Source organism: Echinococcus granulosus (genome assembly GCF_000524195.1).
Source record: "Echinococcus granulosus chromosome Unknown EG_S00018, whole genome shotgun sequence".
Taxonomy (NCBI): Eukaryota; Metazoa; Platyhelminthes; class Cestoda; order Cyclophyllidea; family Taeniidae; genus Echinococcus; species Echinococcus granulosus.
In genome coordinates, this window is record NW_020170398.1 from 166185 (window position 1) to 180528 (window position 14344).

At 40.1% G+C, this 14344-nt stretch overlaps 5 protein-coding genes across 5 annotated transcripts in view; 1 reads left to right on the forward strand and 4 right to left on the reverse strand. All coding sequences in view use genetic code 11, as the record gives it.

The window, feature by feature from the left end:
• Nucleotides 1–1513, reverse strand: part of EGR_03428 (Stromal cell-derived factor 2-like protein) — a gene marked incomplete at both ends in the record, with an annotated part of 2945 nt that extends 1432 nt beyond the window's left edge. Inside the window, one exon of the mRNA XM_024492677.1 lies at nucleotides 1479–1513. Coding sequence (XP_024352810.1) covers nucleotides 1479–1513 — 35 coding nt within the window. The remainder of the gene's footprint in view (nucleotides 1–1478) is intronic.
• Nucleotides 1514–1779: 266 nt separating this feature from the next.
• On the reverse strand, nucleotides 1780–5322 carry EGR_03429 (NAD-dependent deacetylase sirtuin-3; the record flags this gene model as incomplete). The annotated part of the gene is made up of 6 exons (XM_024492678.1): nucleotides 1780–2256; nucleotides 2339–2430; nucleotides 3449–3731; nucleotides 4356–4456; nucleotides 4543–4778; nucleotides 5210–5322. 6 exons carry the CDS (start codon nucleotides 5320–5322, stop codon nucleotides 1780–1782), a joined length of 1302 nt encoding a protein of 433 aa, XP_024352811.1.
• Nucleotides 5323–9653: 4331 nt separating this feature from the next.
• Nucleotides 9654–10324, reverse strand: EGR_03430 (Ras-related protein Rab-10; the record flags this gene model as incomplete). Its single annotated transcript, XM_024492679.1, has 3 exons — nucleotides 9654–9821; nucleotides 9855–10106; nucleotides 10142–10324. The coding sequence occupies 3 exons, from the start codon at nucleotides 10322–10324 to the stop codon at nucleotides 9654–9656; spliced, it is 603 nt and encodes a 200-aa protein (XP_024352812.1).
• Nucleotides 10325–11052: 728 nt separating this feature from the next.
• Nucleotides 11053–13144, forward strand: EGR_03431 (hypothetical protein; the record flags this gene model as incomplete). Its single annotated transcript, XM_024492680.1, has 5 exons — nucleotides 11053–11071; nucleotides 12084–12436; nucleotides 12507–12615; nucleotides 12686–12750; nucleotides 13076–13144. 5 exons carry the CDS (start codon nucleotides 11053–11055, stop codon nucleotides 13142–13144), a joined length of 615 nt encoding a protein of 204 aa, XP_024352813.1.
• Nucleotides 13145–13561: 417 nt separating this feature from the next.
• Nucleotides 13562–14344, reverse strand: part of EGR_03432 (UHRF1-binding protein 1-like protein) — a gene marked incomplete at both ends in the record, with an annotated part of 21803 nt that continues 21020 nt past the window's right edge. The window contains one exon of the mRNA XM_024492681.1: nucleotides 13562–13636. Within this exon, the coding sequence (XP_024352814.1) occupies nucleotides 13562–13636 (75 nt within the window). The remainder of the gene's footprint in view (nucleotides 13637–14344) is intronic.

Here is a 14344-nt window from a genome sequence, read left to right on the forward strand (position 1 = left end):
TACAGATGATATGTTAGCTGTAGTCCTACTATCCCCTCTAGGGTACCTAGAGAAGAAAAAATAGTAGTGGTGCTTTAAAAATAGCCCAAACAAACCTTTAAACAAGCTTAAAACATTGTAAGATAAGAATTTTTCCCAATTTTAAGTTAAGCATACTATGCGTAGGACTTTATGACTTCCCTTAAGGCGATTGATAACATAGTATTTGGGTAGATTGTGCACTGTCAGCCTACAAAAGAGCATAAAGCTGATAACATGGCCGTCTTGTTGAAGGTAAAGTGACAGTGACTCCATATCCCCAGCTCATTTTGCATTTAATTTTATCTCTGAGTGTTGAGTTCCTGGCGTAAATCCAGGGTTGTCGACTACTAATGTATAGAAGAGTTGGGAGACTATTAACGTGGCCCAAATACCATGCCAAAGAGTGAAACTAGAATCCATTAAACCAGAAGTGCTACCGGAGCCAAATATACAGTTGAGCAAAATATTAAACCTCTCTGCCTTTTGAACACTGTCCCTTCGCTCTTTTCAGCTATCTTCCCGCATGGGCTATCTTGACGTTGAAGCTATGTAGCCACTCACGGACCAAAACACAATTCATTGAGTTTTCCTTAATATGAAAGGGTGTTCATTCTAGAATTTGGTCTACCTCGACAATTCCACCGTAACTGAGGTTTCCTTCCTTTTTGGAAATTGTATTAGGGAAGAGGAAATGTACTGGCTTAATGCTGGCTAAGACCGCGCGATACTCCACAACAAGTTGCCAGTTGCTAGTCTTAAGGTAGTGTACCCAAAACAGAGCCATTCAAGTAGGGATAAGAAACGAGATAGTTTTACGTGGCTAACGTTTTACATCAACGTATTCTTGCTATTTCACTTCAGTACTGTCCGAAGGAATGCCTAGGTTCCATTCAGATGGCATTAATGTAGAGGAGGTATCGCCTATTTACGCTATTAACATCATCATACAGGCACCGCAGACAGCTCCATAATAAGCTTTTCGAAGAGGTTATTTTTAGTTCTTCTGTCAGGAGTCAGCGTGGATTCACACATCCACAGCAGCTGCCCTTCTTTCATAGCGTTAAGGTTTAGCATTCAGCCATAGATACCACCAAAGTTGTCCTTTAGGATCGGGTCAACTTGTCGCTGCCACCAATGTAGTTCCCTGAGTCTTTGATTATTTACTTACAGAAGAGGCTAGTAGCATGCTCCGAAGGTTATCCTGCCGAGTGGAAGTATAGACTGTGGAGATTCAAGCATCGGGGTAGTTAAACATACATTTAAGAAAAGCATTAAATACAAGTGGTAGCAATGAACCATACCCTCAATTTGAGTCGCGAGCATTCGGTGATAGAAAGTCATTATTTTGCTTACTTAGCTAATATTATTCAAAGAATTCATCAAACATGCCTTTCAGTAGAGGCTAACATTTTAACTAGCTCACGCAGGCCATCACACATTAGAGTACACGGGGTTACATGTTAAACAGTTTATGAAAATAAAGTAGTACCATAGATTTTATAGCCTTTTCGTCTATTCCGTTAATCGCCGTTTACAGACGCTTTCACGAAGGATAATTTAAGCATTTATTAAGCACTAACGGCGGTAGCCCTGAAGAGATATTTGCTTTAAGAAAAGATTGTGTTTATTTATTCCAAGTTGACAGGAAAGAATAGTTCACTTACTAAGGAATCCAAAATAGGAGTTTTTAACGCAAATAAAAAATATGCACTGAGTAGATGCATCTTTCATGGGAGATAAAAATTATTCAACTGAAAGCTAATTCTGTTCATCCGCGTCCGTGGTGATATGCATCTCAGAGAGTCGTTTTGGAAGCAAAACAGTTCCTTTTTTCACCTTTTTTAAAGTTTCTTCCTTCAGATCTTCATCCATTTGTCCTCCTTCCCCGCTTTCTTCGACACCACAACGAATTGGAGGCACGGATATCCCCCGACGACGATGTGGTGGATAGGGCATTTTCATCCGCTCAGTTCTGTGATATTCGAGGACAATACTAGGAAGTTTCTGGTTTTTATCATCACCAACTGGCACAGGGAAACGCGCGACCCCAGAGGAGGCCATGCAAGCTCGCATTTCCATCTCTTCATCGAGACAGACATTGGGCAAAAAGGAGGAGATAGTGGGTGTGGTTTGACAGCTGTTTCTGACGATTCTGGACTCGTTGCGTCGGCGGTGCTCATTTTGAAGCCGTAACATGGCATTTACATTGAGGGGACTTAGGCCAATATAGTCAATCTAGGTGAAACAGAGGCGTGTAATAACAATCCATTGAAATCGACTTCATGAAGCGAAGGTTAAACTTTTCTGGCCAACTTACGCGTCTCAATTCGGCGTCCTTCATTAGATCTTCCAGTTCGTCGGTCCATTCAAGTAATGCGCACAACTCGCGAATAAGTGTGCTTATATCGCCTGTAAATAGCAAAATTCAAGTGCTTAGACTAATGGAATAAATTCTTTAGTTTTCTGTCATTAAAACATGAAGATGCTGAACATAAAATCCCTAAGCTTTTTAAATTATTATTCCACAATCCCCAATTTTTCCAGCAACTATTCGAATTTATAGATACATCGAAAATTGCGCAGCGACGAAGATAGGTGGGAATTTTGACCGATGAACGGCTGCAAAACTGGCTGATACTCTGAAACAATTAGGTTTTGTAAGATAATTATGGTTTTAAAAATGAACTAGCCGGAGGAAAGGTTTGTGCTAAGATTAAAACAATGGGTAGTTATGGACGGCAACTGCATCAGAGGTGAACACTTTTTCATTTTGATGTGAATTAGTAACAATGTTTGATCGACCAGCTTAATAAACAAAGCATATGAATTTAACAAAATGATTTTAAAAATTGCCTCTCCTCGATAATAGCAAGGTAAACCGCAAACCTTACATATTTAGTAGGCATTAATTTTTAATAATCCCGAACGCCCAGCGCAATGGTTGGATCAAGTCTTTAAACAAAGTTTAAAATCAAACATTTATTAAAAGAGCCAACACAGCCTGTGCTGAGTCCTAACTTATAGCTCGTCTTATCCACGATAGATGGATGCAGGAGTAGACAAAAGAAGAAAGAGATCAGGAAAATAGCATCTAAGTTGCCGATAGTAGTGTGATAAATGGGTAAGACGGCACTACACAATTACAAACAAGTTACAGCCATAAGTTACAGATGGAGCCCCTGTGTCATGGGTCAGATCCACCACAATACCAGGTCTCCGGGATGTTTAATCACTTCTTGTAAGCTCAGAAATGTAACTTACGGGATTGCATCACTTCCCAGCTACGTAAACGATTCATTATTTATAATTCACACCTGTTACTTTCGATGTAAAAAAGGGATTTATTAAGCAATAAATGGTTTAAAAATATAACAAAAGACGCTCTTTGTTAATTCCTTTTAGTGTTAAAATAGGGACTTGAGCCTACCAAGAGCAACAAAATCCTTGGGCCTACGACGGGTCTTAAACGGTCCGACGATGTGCTTATTGAAGAGCACACGGGGTGTATTAGAGTGGGTGGCAACGATTAACTTCGAAAAGGGCTGAACCTCCAGAGAGGTGCCCATTACAATAATCAGGTCACCCTTTGGAATGTCCTCTCGATAGCGCCAGAACTTTGCCGGAAGGTCCTCGTTGTAGAAGACAATATCTGGTTTCACCAGACCCCTGCAACGGTAACACCGTGCCACCTTTCCTCTGTCGATTGCTGCCTAAAGTTTTTGGCTATTAGATTGGCAGCCAAGTACCATGAAGAGGCAGTCAGATGCTAAGCTAATTTAAAAGCATAAGAGGTGGCTGCGTTAAAAGGCGCAAGTGGGACTTCCACACGTTTGTGAATCTATTCAAAAGGAATGAGAAGTGTGTGGGTGCAAGAAAAAATTCAAATTGAAATGATCACTCTCCTTCGTTCCTTTTATTTTTGTCTACAAATATGATTAAACTTAGATTATTAAATCATCAACCGGTAAATGAGATGTCTGTTTTGACTACACGGCAGTAAACTGTCCGTGTACTTTTATTTCCAAATAATATTTCGAACTGCTAACCTACTATTACATCTCACGACTTTACTCATAGTTAGGCATTAAGTCAGAACTCTCATGCAAGTGGAACTGCCATCGATACAAAATTTGATTTAACATCAATATAACCTTTGGATAAGGGATAAGGCAAATCACCCGCACAAATATGGACAATATTTACTCAATGTAGGAGTTAACGCCGGGGACGCTACTTTTAACCATGACCCTGTAAGCCTCGTTCAAGGACGTTGTTACTTTGTGAAATAAAAGTGAAATTAGGAGACGAAACACATCATCACTAGGAAGGCAAACCTTGACCATCCTCGCGGGGATTGATTTTTCGCATTTTAGACACTGTGCAGTGGCAAATGTTCCATGAGCTTCAACCAACTTGCTTGCGGGGATTCCAGCGACTACAAATAAAGCAGGAATTTTTCGCCTCTAGATCAAAAACTAGATATTCCTTCTTTCAAACACTTCCAAAGTGGGATTTAACTACCTCTTTCTAGACCATCAATGTTTTGAGTATACACGCGTCTGAGCAGACGCTTCTGGTTGAGGAGTCTGAAAAAATAATGAGCAATGTTCGGCCGATATTTTCCTGTGGGATACAATTCTTTGGCGAGTGCGTAAAAGGCTGAGGGTCGAATCTTAAAATAGTTAATATCGAATATTGCTTCTGGATAAGGTAGTTTGTATTTTTTGAGATTTGCGTAGAGTCCTGTTTTTGGTGACCTGAAAGTTAAATAAAAATGAAATTACTGACAAATGACCAATTGGTTGCTGATCTTGGGGAAAATTCTAAGGAAGTGAAACAATGAGGTACTGGCAGTGACAGCTAATACAAATACTTAATCAACACTACATAAAGCTCGAATGACTATTAGTGTTTAGAATGTAGCGAAATCAAACATGGGAAATAAATGAGTGCATTTTACCACCCGTTCTTATTAATTTTGTGAAAGAACCAATTCTGATAGTTAAAGAAAACTGGGCCCCCGTACACCCTCTCACTTTAAAAGTTATTTACAACTTAAGATCATCAGAAAGACCACGTATCAATAAATAGAACAGAAGAAAACAAATAATATCGTCCCAGATGCACCACATTGGTGTTATGTTTATTGGAGAGCTTTTAATGCAGTCGTCCTTCGTATGGAATCTACCTGAAATCCGGAATGCCACTAGCTGTACTGATGCCCGCGCCAGCCATTACGATTATATCATGTGCTTTTCCTTCAGAGATTAGATGCGCCACCACTTCCAACGCCCGTGGCATCTTCGACAGAAGAACCTAATTTTTCGCAAAATAACTTAAAAGTTGATTGTATTGGATGGACACATGGAGGCTGTCGATGTAGGGAAGGTTTCCCGCTATTTTTACGGCGTAATTGATTTAAAGACGTCCGTAAACCTTATTACTAGTGACGACTTGTCATATGGGACTAAAATAAAACATGTGGCATAGTTAGTGTCAACGAACTCAAATGCTGAAACCGCCTGCTGCTACTTTTAGCGACAAGAGCTACGACGGCCAAGCCTTATACTGACTCAAAAGGTGGGCTCCCATTTTCTAGTTAGCTAGAAAAAAAATACCTGAGCAACAGTAATCTTAAGAAATTCGGTGACTGAGTTGAGATGAACTCGCTTGCTTTTAAGAATTTAAAGATACGTGACAATGTAATATTACGTATGGTGACCTTTCAGGGTTTTCTAATGCGCGCATTTATAGTGCTACTAATTATTTTACCTCAACATCACTAAACACCTTCAACTAAAACATTCCTCAGTGGTTTAAGCTGCATTTTTAAATTGGATAGATAGTAGTAATTTAATTGACAGTTTCAGGTCATTTATTTATACAGGTATTTTTTCCGGAAAAAATAATCCATGTACTTGGCCGAAAATGTATGTAGGCAAAAACACAATTAAAGACGTTGAAAGCTGTATGCGCCAATTAAAACCCTTATTTTTTTGAAGATCTATGCATGCGATTTACAGTAAACCATCAAAGAGATGGATTTAGTGTGATTTGTAATCTATTTCAAATAAAAATTTTTGTTCTTCTCGTGGAGCCTTGTACAAACTTTTGCCGACATTGGGATGGTGGCCCTCTAGTGAATTGACATTTTATATTCTGTGACACGGAATTCGGGAGATCCCGGTAGCCGCCCACCACTCCTCTATGCCACTACTACGCTTTCCTCCATCCTACCTTAGTCAATCACGGCGTCAGCAAAAACTCGGAACGCTAGAGTTCTACGTGATTAGGCCGGAAACTTACAAGTGTTAAGCGTTCTTAATAAGCATGATGCAAAAAAAATGTGACATTAGAATTAATCCAAATGCGCCAGACATTATGTATTCAGCTGTCTAAACCATCAAATTTGAGAGGATAATTTTAGAGTTACCCATCTCATCAGATGCAAGCCAACTACGTTATGGCACACTTTTATAAAGCATTTATGGTTTTGTCGGTGTCCCTCTAGTTTTAAACCTATTGATCAGGAAGATTGATTTGATTTGGAGTTATTAGATTGCTTGAAAAGTAAATGTTTTTGTGGGATAGGATTTTGTAATCCTTTTAGAGAAAAGTTGTTGCCTTAGTTGCCAGATCCTTGACTCTTTGCATCTGTACACTTAACGTATTCATTAGCACAAATCAAAGTATCCTGTTGCACTTGACGTACTTATATATGATCAATTTGGGACTCGAATAGGTTTAATCATATTTTGGCAAAAGATAAAACCTACAATTTTTAATTTCCCTGACGCCTTCCACAAAAAGGTCTAATCAAAATATGTTCCATTAGCGCCCAGACATCTAAATTGAACTTGCAGTACCTCCACAGTAAAAATTCATTACCTGGTAGTAAGTTATGCTGTAGTGCCTTGATAGTTTGTTCAAATCCACATTTTAGTAGGCGGGCACCTAGGTATCCACAAAATGTACTTTCGTCTGGTGTATGACCTTAATGTTATTCCAATAGCCCCTCAGCCCCTTTTCTATCGTCCTGTTGTGACTTCTTATGACTTCACGGAAGACGCGAATCACTACATTAAAATACTATCGCTACTGCAATGTATTGGAATCCCAGTATCTTCTAAATTGATATATTGCCCAAGCTTTTGCTTTCACTGACAATCTTGCCCTTGATTGTTGCATAAATCCATGTCCTACCTCAGTTGTTCAAGCATTTTAAATCAGTCCAAGGTAAGTCTCACCTCAAATTAATTCGTTTGGTGGAATATATTCAATGATTTAAAGCACGTGGATAAGCAATGGTAGAGTTCCCAACATTTTGCATTGGAGCACCTAACACGCATACTTATGCTACCGTTTGTAATCTTTTGCCCATCCAACTCCTATTTTGATGAAAAGAAACTTCCTTACCTCTAGTCCTGTCTGATTCCATTTTCGACTGCCATCTCTCTGCCATCAATGCACAGAATTGGACGACTAGCGTTCTAGGTGGCATAACCCTAACCTCATGCCACCGTTCTGAGATGCCCAAAAGGTCCTTATGGTGTCACGTCATTTAATGTCATCCTATTACATCCACGTCTACCACAATTCATCGAAGAAAAGCGAAGATCTGGTTGCACTCTAATGGAGTGCAAGTGAAGTGAAACTTTCTTGAAGCCTGAAGGCGTTTTCCATCCTAAAAGCGCCCAAATAAGCTCTGCATCTGCTTAAGATTAGACTATCTGCCTTTTTCTTTTCGATGACCGCCTTATGGACGACAGATATTAAAATACAGCCTTCAGTAGCGTTAGCGATGATATCGTAAAAAGAAGTGTAGGCAGGCCAAGTCATACCCTTCCACAAACAAGTTCAAGCGCAAAAAGCAACCCATTAGATGACTCATTACTTGGCACTAATTGTCGGTATATCCAATTATTTTCCTTGAACAGATCAAGAATATACTTCTGTTCACAATGATCCCCACATTTTTGGGAGCATCATATTCATATGTGCGCTTCAAAACAAAGCAGATTTACAAGAGAATTATTTTGTGATTCAACGACATTGCAACCAGGGCATAGGCCAGAATCGGACTGACCTGTGCAGTGTACTCTCACCGTTCCAAGTGGTTACAAAAGTGTGCACAGGTTGTTCAGCTACAATTTAACGTGGAGTTAGCCAAAGTTTGTGATCCAAATCGTGTATCTCGAGAAGTAGTTGGTTACTTTCCTAATGGCGGCTTAAAATAACACTAAGGGATCAAACGAAGAACTGCACGAAGATGTGAAATAAATTTGGAATCTGCCTCTTTGAAAGTTATTCTGCACTTTAGGGACACATACAGCCACCCTAAGTGTAAGCTGAAAATAGGTCTCACAAACGCAACTCTGTTGAATGCTTCCGGTAAGATGCTTTTTGAAAGTGGAAGGGGCACTGTGTTGTGGTAGGGACGTCCGCCAATAATCCTTCCATCAACTGTGCTGAGCGTTAATTCATATGGTTAGAAAAAAACACGAATTCAACGACAACTTAGTGTAAATAAAATCTTATATTACGAAGTCAACACATCGGTGTGTGCTTACTTGTCTTGACGAACTGAACAACGATCTATCTATCCATCAACGATCAATCTAATTTACTGCAAAAATAAAGCCAGGGAAGGTGAACTCCCAGACAGGACTTTAAGAATAAGGGCTTCTTTATCAGCGATACAGTGTAACTGAAGACCGCTAAATTCTCAAATTCAGCAGACAGGGAAGGGGCTAGGAAGTGACCGATCCTCGAGTTCGGAATAACCGCCCGGCACTACGTCAGAGAAGCTAAGTGGGACCTTAGATTTCGCATTAGAACCAAACGACCAAAACGGTTGGCACAGATCAAACTCAAAAACCGGCATTTGAGTTTAGCTAGATGGCAAGAACTATGAAAATAAGCTGCACAACTTGAGAATTTTTTAGTAATTCACGACGATTCATGGGTATACGGAATCCACACATAAGCACTGTTTTAACATTAAACATTCCGCAAACAAAGAGACCACATGCGCAAAGAGATCATTACCACATTCAGGGCGCTAAATATTCCCCTCACGGTTATTGCATGATCTGAAGTTAATAGCAGTGGCCTGGGTTGTTCAACTTGCTTAAACATCCGCGATGCAGTTAAAAAGTGATAATGAAGCACGAACACAAACTAGAATATTTTATAGTAAAAAATCAAGTGAGTCCTAGCATGTCTAATATTAAATAGTAAAAATAAGTGGGGGGAAACCTGACCCTTGAATTGCAATGATCTCGAACGAACGGATATGCTGGTCATATAACATTCTATCAAACAAAACCTTAAAAAGAATGTAAATTCCACTAGCAACATCCATCAGCGAAAGATGAAGATTTAAGTAGAATATATTTACAATGGCATAAAAGCACGATCTAGGAACAGTGTTACCTCACAATGATTTCAAGATGCAAGCTGGAAATTTAACAGAAATCATCACAGTAGATTTCCCAGAGTCGGGAGTTAGAGTGTGGTAGCCAATTGACACGGAATTATGCGGAGGCAGAATGAGGTTATTGAACGGGGAGAAAAGGGACACAAGAGATTCGAGATTTGGATACAATAAGTACGAATTACTTAAAAGCAGCTTAGCAGCATGAGGAAGACTGAGACTTAGCGTTGAGATTATGAACACGAGTAATCGGGGCCGCAGATCCTTGATCTCTAGGAACTTTCCTCAAAATAGATCTAGTGAGTTCCAAGAAGGCTGCTTCAACATTTGTTCCATTCATCGCACTTGTTTCAAAATGTTTGACCTAAAATATGACACTTTTGAGAAATCGCCTTACCTCGTATCTTTCAGCAACAGCAAGACCCTCCTCCACAGACACTTGACGCTGATCAACTTTGTCAGTCTTATTAGCAACGATAATTTTCTCAACTTCTTCAGACGCTAAATTAGTTATGTTTGACATCCACTTTGAAATATTCTCAAAGGATTTACGACATGTCACCGAATAGACCAACATTATGCCCATCGCACCACGATAGTAGGATGCAGTGATGGTTTGGAAACGCTCCTGGCCAGCGGTGTCCCATATCTATGATTTATGCGCGACACATACTAGACAATTACCTGTAGCTTAATACGCTTCCCATCGATTTCAACTGTTTTTATTTTGAAATCAATCCCTATTGTAGAAATAAAAGACGAGGAGAAGGAGTCATCCACAAAGCGGAAGAGAATGCATGTTTTGCCAACACCAGAGTCGCCGATTAGCATCAATTTAAATAGAAGATCATAGGTTTTTTTGGCCATAACAGTTTATGCGAAAGGGAGAACCCAAAACAATTCAATGATTCCTGGCTAGAAATTCCCAACGTTCCTTATTTGAACGCCAACGCCGTTAACGTTTAAAACAAGCGAATACCTACATACTAGTAATTATATGTATTACAATTCACATTGTTGTCGTATACGTTCCAAAACAATTCACTCTACAAAACGGAGGCAACAAATGGTATTCAATTATTCGCTACCGAAGTCATTTGGCTATATATTTCAAATACTGTTATTTCATACCGATTAGCTTTATTTAACGATTTTTTGCAACAGATTGCGCTCAGCTTACCACAAATAAAAAATTATTTAATTAGGAGAAGTCGACTAGGCTAGCATTAAACCTGACCCAACTGAGAAAATAATTTAAGGACAAATAGTGGACGGGCGAATTGAGACCCTGAATAGATATGGCAGTCTTTGTCAGCAAGTTAGGAGTACACCTAATGCGCAACCGAATATGGTGCAACTGCTGTGATTTTAAATACGATTTTGTCCTCACTCACCTCGTAAAAAATTAAGAATGTCTATAATCTTAATTAAAAATATTTTTAAACTGGTCATTTATGCAAATGTAACTTTAGACATTTGTCATTTTCCTTAATTTGTTGCAGATTCTATCATTTGCCTTTTCAGTGATTGCAAACCCATCCGTTTGTTTGTTTTAAGCAGCTCTACCGCAGGGTGCCTTATTGCGATCGTCTGGGATGTCCATTCCTTGTGCCCGTAAGTTTGATTCCCTTTTCTGGCATGCTACGAGGTATTTCGTGGACATAACTATCCGTCAAACTTCTGCTCATTGAATTTGCCCTTATTCAAGTAAGATACGTCGGTGTGTTTGTAAAAGCTATTTTATAGTAGAGGTCACTTAAAGCAAATCTTGGAACGTGTGTCTGGACTCAGGTGTATTGCGCGCAAAGCCACTGACTTTAGGTCAATCAAAGTGCAATCCTCATATTTTGATTTACCCAAATACGCGTGCCCGGGATGTGGTGATAGCTATCTCTTAGATCTTCAACACCCGTTTTACCCTTTTGGTCGAGTTTGAATTTCAGGCTTAGTAGAATTCACATTCTTGTGATCTCACACTTGCGAGGCTTTCGTGTGCATTTTTATCTATTGTTCCGTCTGTAATTCAATACGCGTTGCAGTTTTAAAATAACAAGCGTACTTGCTTATCCCCGATACAGTTTTACTTTATTACTTTGGTCACTATGATGCGTTACTTTATGGCCTGGGAGGGCACTTCTTATCCGCTTTTATCTCGTCGCGTTCCCCCACTTCCCTCTTCGCCTCATCTATTCCTTCATTTTGTTCTGAGCTCTTGTTAATTTTGCCCGTTTTCCGTTGTATCTGCAGACTTATTTGTATCGTAAGTTTAATAAACAGTTGCCTAGTAATTTTTTCCCCGAAAAACCTTGTCGTGCTGGCGGCCTTACTTGATGGAAAATAGTCACCCCAATCATTACTACTTTTCCTAATAAAAAACACCGTGTATAAATGGGTGAACCTTATCTTTTGGCCATATCTCCTGTTTTCTTGGCCAAAATTCTGCATCGTGTTTTAACCATTTCCGTTTCGTTGCAACATTTCCCCAATCCTACTGGTAATCCCTAGCTTTTCTCCTCTGTTGAGTGGAATACCCAACCATAGCACATGAGCCATCCAGAGTGTGCACAACTTCTGTGAGTTTATTCTCACAACTATTTTTTTTCTATTTCTCCCCTCTTCTTTCCAGCTGGTTGGAACGACCCACCAGCGCTTGTGCTGGGCGTCTCTGACAGCGCAGCATCATCACGGCGCCCCCGTCCGCGCGTATTCCACTCTGTCGATGGTGTTGGAGCCGCCGGTTCCTCTGTGGCGGGTGGGGTTCACTCCAGTATTGGTTCTGTACCTCCAATCTTCCCTCAGGTCCCGCCTCTCTCTAGCGGGCACCCTTTTGTGCCGCAAACACCACTTCATGTTCCCTTGATGCCCCAACAGCAGCAGCAGTTGCCGTCTCCACAGTCGCCACCAAACAATGACAGCACCTCTACACTTTCTCGATTGTCTGCTCAAGTCAATAAGGTTCTGAGCGACTCTTCTTTAGAGGTATTATATTCAAAATGTTGCCCCTCTTCCGTCTTATTGTTGCTTAAATGGTGTTTTATTTGGTTTGAAGATTCCAGGAAAGGAGGTGATTTTGGCCTCCATCTCCTCCCTTCATTTGGACATCTCTCTGAATCGGCTATCGACGGGCGCTATCGAACTTGTAAAGCAATTCATTTCATGTATGTTTTATTCATTTGTTCATACATGCTTCCGGCAAAGCAATCCCTATTGGATTTACCCTCTTTTTAGTCCTTGAACTGAAGGATTTCAAGCGAGCTGAAGACACTCTCAATGTAATTAAGCAACAACAAGAGGTATGGACAAAGGCGTTTAATAGGGCAAAATGAATAATTGATATGTCCTTCATGTTGATTATCGTAAAACACGATTCCCATTGCTTTGTACTTTTTGGCGCTAGGCTCAGGTTCTAAGTTGTGATCCTGTTTCTTACTCATCCTGTTTTATCCTAGACTGCTCAGTCATTGTGAGTTGGTCATGTAAGCATCACCAGCATTGAACCGCCTCATTTTTCTTGTTGCATGATGCTGGGCTAAGTGAGAGTCAAACTGCGTGAGCAAAGAAGCTACGTCGTTTTGCTTCTTTTTCTTCACTGGTGACGTGTACTTTAATAAATTACAGGCGGTGAATTGGGCGGTGGCTCTGCATTACCTGATGTACTACGGTCACCTGCAAGCCTTGAGACGATGAGCTTCCCCGCAGTCTCCATGCCCAATGTACCTTAACCCCCTCTTTGCTAGGATTACTGTTTTTGTGCATTTTCACAAGCTGCACGCATCGCCCGGGTCCCTTCCCTATTTTAATTTGTCCCCGTGAAACAAAAAGAATGGTTTCTTTGTTGATAGTGCTTTTCTTCCAGTGTTTATGAATCATGAATGGTTGCCTTGAGATAGTTGAGAAACTTCCAAAAATGCTCTACTTGGGGCCAGTGCTGTGAGTGAGAACGCTTTACACTTTGAGAGATACAAATTGAAGATTTATTTGCATTTGAGTTTCTCATGGAGGGACAAAAATAGAATTCGGCGACAAAAAATAAGCGCTAGAAAAAGTCATCATAATTGGGGGAGAGGAGGGGTTCCATCATGTCTCCATATCCGGGTTCTCAGCCTAGGCTGGGTATTTCGTTTTGAACTTGGTTAAATCCATGGTGAGGGCCAGTACTTGCGCGTTCAGTCGTTCGACCTGAAGCAAAAATTACCCAAATGCAATTAGTAGACATTCTTCCAAAAAGGGTTGTCAAGTAATAAAACATTTCAGCATCAGATAATGGGTTTGGGAAGACAATCATAAACGAGTAGAAATCAGGAAACCATCATACTCTTACAATCCGTGAAGTGTCAAATCAAAGTCGTCATTCCAAAGAAGGAAGGTCTTAATGGCAGCGCTAAAAATGTACCTTTAAATGGTACTACTGCAACAAGCCCATGTTTTTTTTTAACAAAGAGATGTATGCTTAAACATGTACTTTATAAAAATAAATTGCACTTCAAAATGCAAGACTGGTGATGAGGTGGTCACACTACCAGCAACGATTACCACAACCACGGGACGATATGCATAGTCATGGAAAAACGAAGAGACGTGGTGAAAAAAAGAAATAGAAGCACTGGTTGAAATAAATTTTAGCAAAAAAAATCCAGAAAAGCACACTTGATTGAATGCATCCATGTGGTGCAAAAGTAAGATAAAAAGACTAAAGAAGGCAGAATGCAGTGCAACAATATAGGTCCGTTGAGTTTTATTGTAAGCATTAGGTAACTGCAAAGAGCCTCTTAAAAAATTACTCTCTAAGTGAACTCCACTACAACCTCCCGCCTTCACACCGAGACACAAGTCTGCTGCGAGTTGCACTTTTACAACAAGTTCAGCAGTTAGAAGTGAAGAGGAGAC